This window comes from Pinus tabuliformis, chromosome 6, assembly GCF_031772625.1.
Source record: "Pinus tabuliformis cultivar Carrire ecotype Pingquan chromosome 6, CPIR1, whole genome shotgun sequence".
In the NCBI taxonomy this organism is placed as follows: Eukaryota; Viridiplantae; Streptophyta; class Pinopsida; order Pinales; family Pinaceae; genus Pinus; species Pinus tabuliformis.
Genome location: NC_142292.1, coordinates 1,521,180,656 through 1,521,196,632, shown reverse-complemented (window position 1 = coordinate 1,521,196,632; position 15,977 = coordinate 1,521,180,656). Strand labels below are relative to the sequence as shown.

The 15,977-nt window shown below is 31.2% G+C and overlaps 1 protein-coding gene across 1 annotated transcript; it reads right to left on the bottom strand.

Moving 5' to 3' along the window:
• Positions 1–15,101: 15,101 nt before the first annotated feature.
• LOC149264493 (uncharacterized) lies at positions 15,102–15,512 on the bottom strand. The gene has a single exon (XM_089399189.1). It carries the CDS (start codon positions 15,510–15,512, stop codon positions 15,102–15,104), a length of 411 nt encoding a protein of 136 aa, XP_089255315.1.
• Positions 15,513–15,977: the final 465 nt, after the last annotated feature.

The window sequence follows — 15,977 nt, the reverse complement described above, 5'->3', positions numbered from 1 at the left end:
AGTTAAGAAAAGAGATAATTTAGATTTTTGAGATTGGGGTTGATCACCTTATTATACTATCGTAGTTTCCTTTTTCCCTCTGACTCATTATTTACTCATAATTTCTCCATAAATTCGAAAGCAATAATATTTTTAATATTATCTTAATTCTACAAGATGATTCCCTTCTTTATTCCCCAATGGTCTAGCCAAGATTAGGCATCCTTATGCCACCCTCACTTGGTGGGGGCTTTGACTAGAGTTAAAAGCAATTTTAGGAAATGCCTTAGCATCCATGTTGTATAAATTCTTCTTATATATAAGATAACTAGTCATATTAATGCTTTCAATGGGGGGATATTTGTTTCAGGATAGGGTAGTGATTATTTCCTTTAATCTTGAGGTTGTAGGTTATAAATTAATTTTGGATTTATTCAATCTTCCTCCACAACTCTCTGAAACCTAAACCTGACATCCATATAAAATAATAAGAATGACACATTTATTCTCACTCTACTTTTTGAATTTTGTCTAACCTACCAATCCTTACTATCCATAAAAATGTAACTCCTCAAAATCCCCCGCCATAATTTTTTTAAGTAATAAATATAAATATAAAATATTTCACTTACTATATTATCCAATTTAAAAATATAACTTTATTTTTTTTTTTTATATATTTAATTAAAATATTAATTTATTTATAAATTAAAATTAATTTAAATAATAAAATTTATAACAATAATTATACGACTTTAAATCATAGAAAATTTAAACTTCGTGCTCATAAATTTTAAAAATTAAAACATATCTATCTTGAAAACACATTAAAACCTTTATAAAAAAATACATTATATGGTAAAACATATGAATCATGAAAACACCTATGACAAGTACAAGGGTTTGTTAAACATATGAATACAAACTTTGATATGTTTTACCCAATACTATAACAAGCGTTATTGACATATCTTATTAAACCTAGTAATTTATGATAGGTGTTTTTAATTTATTAATATATTTTAATAAATTTAATTATTAAATTTAATTTTGGTTATTTATTTAGATTTTAAACTAATTAGCAATATTAGCAATATTTTCTATTTTAGAAATTTAACTTATACCATTACATCTAATTTTTAAAATGATAACTCAAAGTTTTTATAAATGTCATAAGTTATATCTTAAAACTTAGATTCACTTTAAATAAAATTAGTCCCACTTAGGGTGAACTTGAAGTGTAGGATCATAGTACATCAACTCAACAATGATGTCTTCCTAAAGTTTTATAAAAAAATAACTCATTTTAAATTAGTGTATCTTAAATTTAAGTATAATGATATTTAAAAAAAAATCATTTTACATTAATTTATTTTAAATTTAAATATAATTGTATTTAAATAAATAATTTAATATATAAAATTAAAAAAATATTATTTAATTATTTTTTTTGCTAAGTAAAATTAAACTATTATTTACAAAAAAGAGAGATTACTGTTACATCGTTTGAGTCCTGATGTGCTTCGTGCCTGAGAGCAAGGCCGAATGACAGTCTATTCCAAAACTGTAAAACTGGATATGGATATCCCACGCAGGGGAATCAGTAGGAACTATTTGGAGCCTAACCATTGTATCGACACATGACACATGAACATAACACTTGTACATGAACAAACCACTGAGACACTGAACATTACAGTAGATTCTACACATGAACAAATACAAATAAGCTGACCGACAGAGCCAAAACTGAAGAGGAATTGAGAATTGGGTTGAGCATCATGGGGGCTCTTCGACAATCCTACAGCCTCCTTCATCCTCAGGGAGCTCTTCAACGATCCTGCAGCCTCCGTAATCATCTTCCGTGCCTTCCATCCCTTCCATCTGAGCCTGAGCGCTGGCAGTCTTTGAGATTCCATGGTGCATTGCAGCAGGGGGTTCAGCAAAGTGGGACAAGATGCAACTGGGCTCGCCCTCATCTTGAGTTTCTTCCAGGAAAAGAACTGAGACATGAGCTGTGATTCGGGGGCGGCTGAGAGTGCAATTGAAAGTGAACGTAGCAGAGCCGAAGGACGGCGAACCAGTAGACCCTGGTGAGCTAGGATTTAGAAATTGACCCGGTTTAATGACATTTTCAGGTCTCAGGGGGTCTGGAGCCTGCTCCTTGTGTCCCTGCCCAGCAGAGGGGCGTGATGGGTTTCCCCTGCCGGAGCCTCTCCGGCTTAACAGACGCTGGCGGGGTCTAGTCATATCGTTCCCAAGATTATACACAGCAAGATGAAATAAGACCAATGCAGGCTGTAAGTCCCAATTTACCTTAAGAGAATTACCTGCGTCCTCCGGAGTTCCGCTACCATCCGAGAAATCAGCTGGAGTCACTCTTCGGTCCCCTCCACAGCAGCTTCCTTCAGCAGCAAAGGATTTCTTCTCCTCGGACCCAATTCGATTGCAACATTCAGAGCCAGACCCTCCAAAAGCTTCATCAGAACCGATTCCCAGAATGAATCTGAACATCAGGAGGCATAGTAGCAATTCGCTACAGCCTGTGCACCTATATAAACGAGCGCCTCTACCTCGGTCCGCCCTCTCCATTAACTTCGCCATCAGAGCAGTTGCAGACGGATTATCCTCAATGCGTGCGAAGCCAACCCTCTGATAAATGCTGTGACTGATAATCCCTTCAACCATAACTCCTACCGCGCTTGAAGTCCAATCTTCCCACCTGGAGAACCGTCCGTCGCGCATGCTGGACATGTGCCACTCCCTTTTCACCGTCCACCATCCCATCGCTTTAAATGTCATGCAGAGCACCCGCATCCGGGGGTGTAGCTTCTTCCTGCACCATCTGGTTGCATTCCTGTAATTTGTTATTATTCCGAATTATGTTTGTTGGTCCTGTGAGTAGGGCTTGGTTGCTGTCGACCCCCTCATTAGCTAGGAGGTCGGCTACTTTGTTGCCATCCCTCCTGACATGACTGAATATTATAGCTCTGTTGTTAAGAAGCTCAAGTTCAATTGCTTCTAATCTGGCTGCCAGTCTCCAGCTCGTTGTAATCTTGCTGGCATGTGATCCATTGAGGAGTTGTTGAACCATATTGATGAGAATCAAAGAATCTCCTTCTACTTCCAGGGGAAGGTAATTGTGTGTTCTGGCTAATTGGAGGCCTTGCCATAGGCCCTCCATTTCCGCAGAGTTATTGGTATCCCATCCAATGTTCCCAAAGTAGATCAGTTGAGGCTTCCCTGCATAATTTCTGAATATTCCACCATATCCTGCTTTTCCAGGGTTGCCCTTGGATGCTCCGTCAAAGTTGAGCTTGATAGAGGGCTTTAGAGGTGCATTCCAGGTATCTTTTTTTGTATTGTTGGTTCTTGAGGGAGCATTGTTTAGAGAGGCATTAGGTAGTTGTATATTCCAATTTTCCATAATAGTTCTCTCCCTGTCGTTTGAGGGGAGGTCCTCCTGATTCCAGGTGTGAGTTAGCAGAGATTCTTTGAGGTTTATGCATAGTCTGTTCCATATTTGTTCTAACGAAGAACTCTGGTCTTTGAAAATGCGCTTGTTCCTTTCTTTCCATATTCCCCAAACGAGCTGTCCTGGGATTATTTTCCATAAGTAATTGAGAATTTCACTCTTGTAAGGTTTCTTTTGCCATTGACGCAGGGTATTGATGATATTCTCCTCTACTCTGCATTTTCTCTGACATCTGAAAATGAAATATTATTTAATTATTATATATTTTAGGATTTTTAATTAAAATAAATGAAATAATTTTTAGTCAAATAATTTATAATTTATTATTTAAAATATTTTTTAATTTTATATATATAAATTTAATATTTTTTAAAATTTCTAAAAAATTAATTCAAAAATATTAAAATTATAGAAAATTCATAACTTAAAACCTATAATTCTAATAAATCTTTTCCAAAATTTAAACAAATACCATTAAAAAATACATACCCAAAATTCTAAAACATAAACTAGGATATATATATATATATAATGTATGAAATGTATATATATAAATAAATGTACAACTATTTTACAATAGAATTGGGATGTATTCATATACCGTTATACTGACGATGATGGATATATTCATACTCTGTTACAAGGAGAACATCACATATTAGAGGCGATAGCTTGATGTCAAGTATGACATATAAAATGAGGATTTATGAATATCTAAAGTTACCTGTATTGTTGGACAATTCAAATTGAATGTTTTCTTTACTTAAATAAAATAATTTCAAAATTTTGATGTAGTATTTATTGGGATTATTTTTGGTGTGCTTTTTAAAAATTTTCTAGTTGATTTTACTTTAAAGAGAAAAATAATAATTTTAAAAGTGGTTATGTTTATACAATTTTAGTATTTGAGAATTTTTCAAAGGGTTAAATTTATTGCTTAGTTAAAAATATAATTTAAATAATAAAATATTACAATTTTATTAAAAATTATTTCATCTAGTTTTTATAAAAATTGTAAAAGGAATACTCTTCTAATGATACACAAATCAGTCTTTTATATAAAATAAAAAACTAAACTCATTCTTATATATTAACATTCTTTGTTTATATGAAATCAAAACCATCAAAATCATAAATTAAATTTTTTAAATGATACCATGAATACTTCTTAATAGGAAAAACATTCATGCATAATTAAAGTAATAAGTGACTTTAAAATATATAAAAAAAAACTCTCGCGATATTTTATGCGTAAATAGGATTCCCTACTGCAAATTTTTCCTTTAAATATATAAAAAAATGCAAGTCGTGTAAATTTCATATATTGTGTGCATTCATTGGCCCATAAATGTCCCCCCTATCGAACTTTCACACATTAATCTTTCTGTTAATTGCAAATCTTGATCACATGATCTACAATTAAATATGCTAACATATTCTAGTCATCTATTTTACATCAAAGGATCATATTAGTCATATTAACTTACTTATATGTATTAATCCATGGTTTAATATTGCCCTTTACAAAACATGTTTAAAAAATTACTAGCTTACCTTAATATGTTGCTTTTTGGGAAGTAGAATGCCACATATCACACTTTTGTGGGAAATAGACAATATAAACAAATATTTTCCCTAATTAGGCCAAGAGTGGTGGGAAGTGGAATTACAAAGCCTCATCGATATCCCTAATTAGGCTTGAGTAGTGGGAAGTGGAATTCTTACAACTCATTGATATCCTTAATTAGGCCAAGTATCAGAGTGATGGAAAGTGGGTTTACTACTCCTCGTTTATGCCCCTAATCATTTCACATGGTGGGAAGTGAAATTACTATGCCTCATTGATATCCCTAATTAGGCCTGATTGGGCCTAATTAGGGAAGTGGAATGGGAACATTGGGTCATGGAGTATGGAGGTTGCATGACACATTGTGCCACCTTGACCTAGTTGACCACTTTAAATTATTGTAAAGCCATAAATAACATTCATGTTATTGAATATTAATTTCCTTTTTTAATCATGTTGATAAATTTTATATTCAATAAGCGTTAGGAACATAATTGATCACAAGGAATTACATCATTATTGATCCAATTTTGCTAACATTTTCCTCTTATCTATCTTAACTAGCGCAATTTCTTCATAGAATTCATAAGAAAAACAAAAAATGGGCTCTTTGTAGGCATATACCCTACATATTTGGCCCAATAAGACACAAAATTTACAACTCACTTTCCCACTAATCAGAAATGAAGGTGAGACTCCCCATGTGCTGGGCAGGCTCATTCAAAGCTAACATCTTATCTGGTGATGGAGCACTAGAGTTGGTGGATGCATTCTAACAATCCTCCATTATACTCAGTTTTACCTACAGCTCCATGAAATTCAACTGTAATTCCTCATTTTTTTAATGCGAAGTCGCCATTTCATTATCTTGATTTGCTAAATGAGGTTCCATTTTTTATTTCTTATCAATTAAGGATGAAATTATAGCTATTTTCTCACTAATCTTCAAGTTCAAATCCAAAAAATTAATCCGCATTGCGTCCATTCTCTTTGTCAACTGCTCCACCAATACATCTTTCTTGTATCATTATTTTTATGTGTTAACTTCCAAATCTCTCAATCTTTCCCACTTTCAGAGTCCATTAAGGTAGAACTCCCACTCACTCTCCAAATCTGGTTCCTTCCTCACCTTACATTGTCTTCTTTGTGCTTTCCTAACTACGCCTTGGTGCTCTAAAAAGATAGGAGAAGGGGAGGCATCTTTCCACAACTGAAACTAAACTTGTCATCCTTTGACAATACTATGCTTGAGGGGATTCCATGGGATGGATTTTTACTGAGTTAGCTTAGAGCATTAGTTTAGGGTAGTTGTGTCTATCTAGTCGAGGAGTTAATGATGACGACCTTGAGTGTAACTATGTGACCAATGTAATGAAACTCTAAAATGATCTGCTTGCATGACCACTTGTATGTTTGTTCCCATTCCTTTTGAGCGGGGAGGGGGGGAGCTCCTTCCAATTCATGCCAAATTTGCAAGGGAGGTGATCTATCTTTGTCGTTGATGCAATCTAGAAACTTGCTTTCTTTTTTCAAATTCCTGCCCCCTATGACATCTTATTGTAGTTCAAATTTCTATTTGCCAAAAAATTTAAGTGTAGGAAGCCTAAGGGAAAAATACCAAACTAGGTGTGCCTTTCAACTTCCTTATATTTCATCAACAACTTGCCCATCAGGATGATGCAGAGACACCAAGTTGAAATTCCTGCAAGCCTACAACTGCCCAGGATTGTGTCATTCTTTAATTACCCTTGTTGTGAAATCACAATGTGGAGTGTCGGGGGGAATGGAATATGATCCCACATTAGGTGAAATTTCCGCTCTCATCTTCATACATTAATGAATTTTAGTTTGTGTAATGCAAAGCCACCTAATGTGGTGGAATTTTGGATCTACTCTATACATTTGATCTGTCTCATGCTTGGAGTTATGATTGATTTTTCCTTAGTCTTATTGTGGGGTATTCACCTCTGTCAATTGATAGATTTTCTTGAGGAGGCCACATGGTTTTGGTTCCTCAATTATTTTTTTCTTCCATTATATCTTCACTTATGGTAGATGCCCAAATGGATATTTCCTTTTTAATTACACTACATAATAACTCAAGGAATTTGAGAAAATATGGTTTTCCCATTGACAACCAAATTACTCATTTCAACATGACATCCTTCATTTTCACACTTATTTACCTCCTTTTCGAACTCCCTAAACATATGGAATAATTTTCACGAGTCCATATCATTATCATAGTCCCAAATTATTTTCATTATATGATTCAATGCCTCATCTTTTAGGATAGTTCCTTTTGTTAGGTGATGCATTAATAAGAGTGAATCTCTCAACATCGAGAGTGAGGATACTTCATGATCTATTAATATTTTGATCCTTTGTAGTAGAACACACGCTTCAACACCCCTCCCCCTCCTGCCACCCCTTTGAATATGAATTTTATTGCAAAAGCACCCCAAATACAAGTCCATAGTTAGTAAAAACAAAAATAACATTCAAGGTATCCCTAATAAATAACACTAATATTATCCCTACATGGAAGGGATAAGTCGAAAGAGATTACATGCTTTGAGAAGAAATGGGTTAAATTGTCTCAATATTTAGCTGATTTTACTTTTTTTCACAATGTTGATAAGCTAAATGAGAATTCAAAATTCTTCTGTAGATCTCCTATGATGGGTTGTGATACTTAGCTTGAAACGTCGATAAAAATAATTTATCACACAGGAATCCAAATCATTCTCCAATGTTCATGTTATTTGTTATGAATGTTATTGAAAGTGAATAAACCCATATATGAGTCCACTAGAATGAATGATAGTTTGTGCAAGAGGACATTCATGAAGAAAGCAAGGAAAAAAGATTTTTGTTTGTTTATGATTATAAAATTCTGTAAATACATTATTTAGTTCTCTTGATATATTCTCTAATTCCCTATTGCTAAACAAGATTTGCAAATCTGAAACATAAAAGCAAGGAATTCAACAAAATAAAAGAGAAAATTATAAGTCTTTTATCAAAGAATAAAATTAACATTTCTTAAAAATGTGATTGTATTTTGTTTGTATAAATGTTTTCCTCACTATGATTTTGACACCATAATTTAAATATAATTTTAAAATAATATTAAAATCCTAATTTTATATATGTATTTATATACCTATGTATTTTATACTTTATTAAAACAAATTTAAACCTTTTATTAAAATATGGAATTCCATATTAATATATTAACATGTCACCATATTTTTCCTTTTTCTTAGTTGTTGCTATGAATGTTCACGCGTTTATGTAATAATTCTAACCATGGTATACTATCTCTTCATCCCAGCAAGGAGACTCTTGAGGAGGCACTCATGCATAAATCAGATCATTCGCAATGCCTTAAATTACCACAATATGATGAGAAGAAAAATAAAAACATACAATAGAAATACTTCAAAACATATTTAGTTTTCATGAGATCAACGCTAATGTACAACCATAACTATAACTATAAATCTTTTATATAGTAATTTCAATATATAGAATGTTAAAAAAACATTAGATTAATTTATATGTGATCATAACACTCTCTTCCCACACATATACCTTTTTTTCGTATATTTTTGATATAATGATTTTGATATAATATAAAACAAATATTGATATAATAATATAAAACAAATGTTCAGATAATAATATAAAACAAATGTTGATATAATAATTTGATACAATATATGATCCAATAAACTTCACTTTTTTTTAATATACGAGAATCATATATATATAATACACTTATTTATATAAAAATTTTGATATTAACATGTTTCTTTTTTATTATTATGTAATACACCTATTTATATAAAAGTTTTTATATAAAAGTTTTGATATTAACATGTTTCTTTATTATTACATAAGAATAATAATTTTGATATATAATATTTCTTTATTATGTATTTTTTTTATTACGCAATTGTGACATATGAAAATTTTAATATATTTCTCTATTATTATATATAATTGATAATTGAAACATTTATATAATAGTTTTGATATTAACATGTTTCTTTGTTATTACATAATAATAATAACAATTTTGACATATAATAGTTTTAATAAACTTTTTTATAATATGATAGGTTACTTTTAATATATTTTTTTTATAATAGTGTTGACATATAATAATTTTAATAGGTCTCTTTTTATTATGCAATTCTGATATATGAAAATTTTAATATATTTCTTTATTATTATATATAATTAATAATCGTTTAATATCGATAATGTGATATTGTTTTATTGATATTTTTTTTTTAATATACAATTTTAATATAATAATTTTCACACAATACATAACATTAGTATAAATCCAATACACCCTTATATTATTTTATATATTTCTTTATTATTAAATAATAGTTTAACCTGATATAATAGATTTAATACAAAATAAAAAATTATTAGACTTATTATTTATATAAAAAAAAGCATATATCAAATATATTTCTTTATTATTTAGTCTAATTTTTTATAGAATAGTTTTAATGTTAATAAATTTAATACACTACAATTTCATAATAATATTTTCATATTTATTGAATTGAGGCTTCTGTAATCCATATCAAATTTTTGAGACAGGTTTTCTGCAATAATCACATCAGAATTCATGTTTTGATGCTTTTCGAATCAACAAGTGTGGTTGATCCTCCAAAACGCTTTTCCAACCAACAAGTAATGTGGTTCATCATCAAAACTTGTTGATTTGAAACCTGTCCACAAATAAATTTTGATTTATTATAGCCGAAAAGCTATTTAAATTTCTTTCATATTTCTTTATTATTTAAAGACGAAACATATCGTTTCAATAATAGTAACTTTAATTTTAACATATTATTTTTATATTTAAATTTTATAGCTTATAATTAAAACTATTATTATTATATCTAAGTTTTACAACCTATAATATAATTTTGATATATAATAATAACTTTAATTTTAAAATATTATTATTATATTTAAATTCTAAGCTTTATAATTAAAACTATTATTATATTTAATTTTACAACCTATGATATATAATAATTTTGATATGTAATATATTGTTATTCTATATTATTAATTAAAAATTATCATTTTATTTTACAACATATTTTTTATATTATTAATATAATTTCAATATTATAATTAATATTTCAGTTCTCGTTCATATTAATAATACATTGTAATACATTAATAACTTTTATAATATAGTATGGTATATTAATATATAATATTCATTTTAAACAGTAAATATAATATAGTGTGATATATTAATATATAATATTCATTTTAAATAGTAAATATAATAAATTTATATTAATAGGAAATTGATTATTTTTATAATATATGGAGTATTGATATTATTATATAGTTTAAATTAAATTAATATGGTTTTAATTAATAAATTTAAAGGCTAATTATATCATATCATTATTTGGTTTACATTAATATTAATATATAATTTATTAATATAAATATAAATATTATAATTTAAATTTTTAATTAATTTGAATATTAATAACTAATATAACACTATAAATTTATATTAATTTAAATTAATATAGTTTGCAATAATATTAAATAAATTAATAAATTTAAATAATAATTATAAATTAGTTAATAGGAATATATATGTTATAGTATATTGTTTAGTTAAAATACGATAATTAGTAGTAAATATATTCATTTTAAATAATAAATTATTAATATTAAATTTAAATAATAATATATAATTCTATTTGTGTAAATTTAACTTAAAAACATAAATAATTTTTCATTGATAATTATATGGCTATATTAGTCACAATTCTATTTCACACAGTTAAAAATGATTTTATTGATTTTGGACTTTTTTTTTGTGCTAGAAAGTTTAATATGAATCTAATTATTTTTATATTTTGCCATTGAAATTTTGAATTTTTTTCTTTACCTCCCATATATTAGTCATAATTCTATTTCACATAGTCAAAAATGATTTATTGATTTTGGACCCTTTTTTTTTTGCTAGAAAGTTTAATATAAATCTAATTATCTTTATTTTTTGGCCTTTGAAATTTTGAATTTTTTTTCTTTACCTCCCATTATCACTTATGGTAAAATTTAAACCTATTTCCAAGCAATGGAAGACAATTTTCAAATGCTTTTTTTCCTGGTTACAATCCAATCAAATTTTCATGAATTAACTTGGATTTTATGGTTCCTTTGTTTCATAATGAAGACAATTGTTTTATTGTTAAATATCTTAATCAAAATATGTGTATATCTCATTTTCGTGTGTGATCCATATATTCAAATTATATAGTGCAGTCTACATTGGAATATATGGTTTTGTTATCTTTACCAACATAATGTTCCCATTTATACAATACAAACTCAAGTTCGGGTCAGGCAGGCCCACAAATTTGTCCTAGAATTTCATCTACTTTTGATTTGTCCTACAATTTCATCTACTTTTGATTTCTCCTCACCTGGAATCACATCTACTTTTGACCATCCTCCTCTACATTACGCGGCATCAAGCAGCGTATCTCTGTCAGGCCGGACAACAAATTACCCTTAAAACACAAGCGTTTGTAAAGTCATTGCGGGCACCCTCACATATTCTTCGTCGATTGATATGTTTTACCCAACAACATCACTGAGTTTATTTATATATTTCGATTTTCTAAGTTGTATGTCGTTTCAAAGATTCTCAAAAAAGAATTAGTTTGACCATCTTACAATTTAAAACTTTGGGTATGTAAAAATTTTCCAAAAAGAATATAATTTCATTTTAAATATTTTTTTTGATACATTTAGATAAAATTATATTTAAGCAAGCAATATAACACAGAGAATCGAGAATATGAAGAAATAACGTAAATATATTTATAATTTATTATAAACATCCGATTATGATGAATTTACGATATATTGGTATTTTATTGGGAGTCGTTTACTGAGGCTGAAAAATTATTTGGATTGTTAAAAGTGGTTGGAATCTTCGTAAAAAAAAATTTCAAATTTTTTTGTAGATGCAGTGTTTAATCATGGTGGAAATGGTTTTGATGGTGAAAATAGATTTAGCACCATCAAAAAAATCTAAAACACCTAAAATTATGAATTTTAACAACTTTTACTTAGATTTACAAAAATCCCTACCAATTTTTTTCAAAATATGACCAAAATTTCCATAACTTCTAGAGCAAAAAAAACATAATTTTTAAACTACCGCATTCCACTGTATTGGTGACGTCACATGACATACATACGTGGTTAGGTAAACATCTGATAATGAATCGACCGATACACGTGTATTCCATTGTACTGGTGATGTCACGTGACATACGTGGTTAAGTAATGACACGTATGTAGGACAACCCAAATTGAATGCGGTCTCTATTTATATAAATAAAAGTTAACTAAATTTTAAGAAGTCCCATTTGAAAGAGCAAATAAACGTTTTCAAAATGATGAATATTCTCTACTTACACTAAATCATTAGTTTTTAAACATAAAATAATAATAATAAGCTACATAAAATATTATGTAAATATTTTATATAGAAATAACACTCCCTCATTCATTTTATTCAATGTACGCTTCAATTGGTTTATATTTATTTATAATTATATTTATTTATGCGAGATTCATAGTCTAAAGTCTACGAAAGATTCATTACTTCAATAATTTGTGGCAATGGGGGCTTATTAACTCCCAAGTAAAGATCTCAAGAATGGAATTCCATTTACACTACTTGTAAAATTCACTCATACCTCCTAAATGATGTATGATTTCTTATTGTAGTTAATATATGCAAATAATTTTATTTAGATATTCAAGACACAAACAATTGAATAATTTCATTCTTCTTTTATTTGGGTTATAAGAGTATGAACAAAATATGAGAATATTGTTATAGAAAACTAAATTTTTGGGCTAGAGTTAACATATCCATTTATGGTTTTCATATTCCTCATGGGTATTCAATAGTGTTAGGAGATTTGGCATTTTTTTAATGCTAAAACTCAATATGCCACACATACACATGAATAAAGTGTACGAGTAGAAGAAATATTTAAAAATGTATTTAATAATAGGAAACAAAAATAATAAAATTGTAAGATATTCAAAAGTATTTTCCAACTCCTTGTTTTTTTCAATTATTCTCCAATAGCTCTTATTGGTTTATGCTTGTTTGGAAGTTACAAGTGTAATATGCACTCGACAAATCCCCAGGTTTAATGCCATTTTCCTTGAGTCACCAAATATGCACTCTGCAATCCCAATATGCACTCTACCATTTAAAACTTTAAGTATGTCCCAAAAACCATTTTCCTTGGGTCACCAAATATCTACCCTACAATCCCAATATTAACAATATGCAAGCCAAAATGTGATTATGTTTGGTCATCAATAATTTCCCAATAAGTATTGTGAAGATTTTTTCTACACAATTTTTTTTTTTTTTGTAAGCAAAGGCGAGATTCATCATTTCTATTACCATAAAATAAGAAACATACACATAAACATATGGGCCGGTCTCAACCCGCCCCGAAGGGAAACCGGGTTTCTTGACCACCTGAGGTTCTTAACAGCCATCCAAAAATAAAATACCATCAGTCTTTCTACCCATGCTATATATCCCGTTATCCAAAAATAGAAACCCATCAGTCTTTGTTCCCATATTACATATTCATCTACCTTTCCTACAGTGAAACAGAAGATGATTTGAGTCATGCAAAACTAGTATATCTACAACAAACTAAAAGCAAAAAACCTCTTTTCAGCTGCTCCATCTGCTACTAGGTCCGAGTCTCCAGATTTGCCTCATTCTCTGTCTTAACACCCATACCACTGGCTTGAAGAAACTTCAGGATCTCATCCATCTTCCTATCTTGCATCATTAAGGTGACTTGAAGATTTTTCAGCTCTTTCTTCATGACAGGTATACCCTGAGCCATTTCTACCATTTCCAGAGCTACCTGTTCAAGTGCTTTAGCTAATAATCGTTTCATGCCCCAATAGACATGCAGAGATTGTTTATATAATGTCATCCTGCCTCTGGTATGCCCTGGGTCAGGCAGATATGCCTCCCAATCCTCCAGGTCTGACCCTGATTGTTCCTGCAATGCTTCCTCTTCCAAATGTTCAATAATTCTTCGAATGTTTGGATGAGTATGCTGGTGATAAGCCTCTTCTGCCTCCTGCAGTTTCTTTTTCATATCCCTCTTACCGCGTTTCCTCCCTCTAGCCTCACTTCCCATTTCGTCCTCCAGCTCAACTCTTGCTGACCTGCCCCCTCTGCCTCCTCTGCCACTGAAACTTCCTCTGCCCCGCTGACAGGCACCTTCCTTCTTCTTCCCGCGTCCTCCCCGTCTCCGCCCTCGTCGGCCACCCTCTGGTCTCTCCCCCTCTTCCTCAGACTCCTGTTCTTCCTCCCGGTCATCGGTCGCATTCCTCTGCCCTTTTCCCCGCTTATCAAGACCGTCTTGTCCACGCCGGAATTCATCATCCACCAGGTAATCCCTTATGTCAAACTCAGTTTCTGAATCATCTGAAATGTCAAGCATAATCTTCCGAATGGTCTCCGCTACCTGGTTCTTACCCTTCGCCTCCCGACTGACCTCCTTACTCCTCGTCCAGCGTCCTACATCCCTGTCTTGACCCTCCGCCATTTCCTCTTCCTCTGCTATCACCAAAATCCTCAGACTACTCTTCCCTGCCCAACAATTCCCAATTAATCCCCAACTCAAACTCAATCGCATGCATACAAGTCTGAATGCATTGCCAATCCGCCACCTTGGGTTTCTATAGCGTCGATGCCTCTTAAAATCGTCATTACTCCGCGTTCCATATGTGTTAACATAAATGGATTCAATCTCCATCAGTCTGACAGAGTGTCCTCTCATCCTCGATACCCAGTCCCAATCTCTCCTTGGAATGATCAATGGGGCGTTGTGGTTATGACTCCAAGCGAGCTGAATGTTAATGCCATCCACGCGAACCTTCATACTCTTCCCATCATCATGAGCTATAGTACATGTGTCACTGCTCGCCATAATGCGTAAGTAGTTATAGATTCCCCGCTGGCACCGTCGCATCATGTAGATCCCGGTTTAAGATATCGGTTAACTCTGCCCACCACGGATCATCCTTTACTAACCTCCAGCTACTATCGATCCGCCTATCGCCTCCCCCGCTTCCCCAATTCGCCATAAGGTCCGCAGCCTTGTTGCCATCGCGTAAAACATGGTAAATAATAGTGTATTCAATTCCCCGCAGCAAACCTTCGATGTCTTTTATTATGGCTGCAGTCCACCAACTGCTTGCCACATGGTCCCAACACTTACCATCCCGTAATTTCCTCAACATGTCAATCACAATCCTTGAGTCACCCACAATCTCCAAATTCGAATATCCATTTCTAACCGCAATGCGTAATCCTTGGAAAACTGCCCACAGCTCCGCCTCATTGTTCGTCATTTCACCTCCAAAATCCGCATATATCCATCTTGTAGCCCCACTGCTATCTCGAAAAATACCGCCCAGTCCTGCTTGGCCGGGGTTACCTTTCGAGGCCCCATCAAAACTTAGTTTTATCCTTCCTTCGCCAGGCAAACTAAAATGCTTAGGACTCTGCACTCCACCTAAGGGTCGTTCCTTTGAATTCGGGTATATAGATTTAATATTAATATTAACATTGATATTAATAAATATATAGTTATAATAATATTATTATAATCATTATTATAATATTATAATTATGATAATAATTTATAATAATAATTATTATATTATAATAATTTGGTAATATTATTGATATTATCAATAATATAATAAACTCAAGGGATTAGTATTATAAATCCAAGGGATTACTAACATTATAAACTCAAGGGAATAATAATAAATCAAAGGATTAATATTATAAACACTTGGGATTAATATTAT

What these genes read in the sequence shown, in the direction of transcription:
- LOC149264493 (XM_089399189.1), bottom strand. Translation starts at nt 15,512, where the DNA reads ATGACGAACAATGAGGCGGAGCTGTGGGCAGTTTTCCAAGGATTACGC.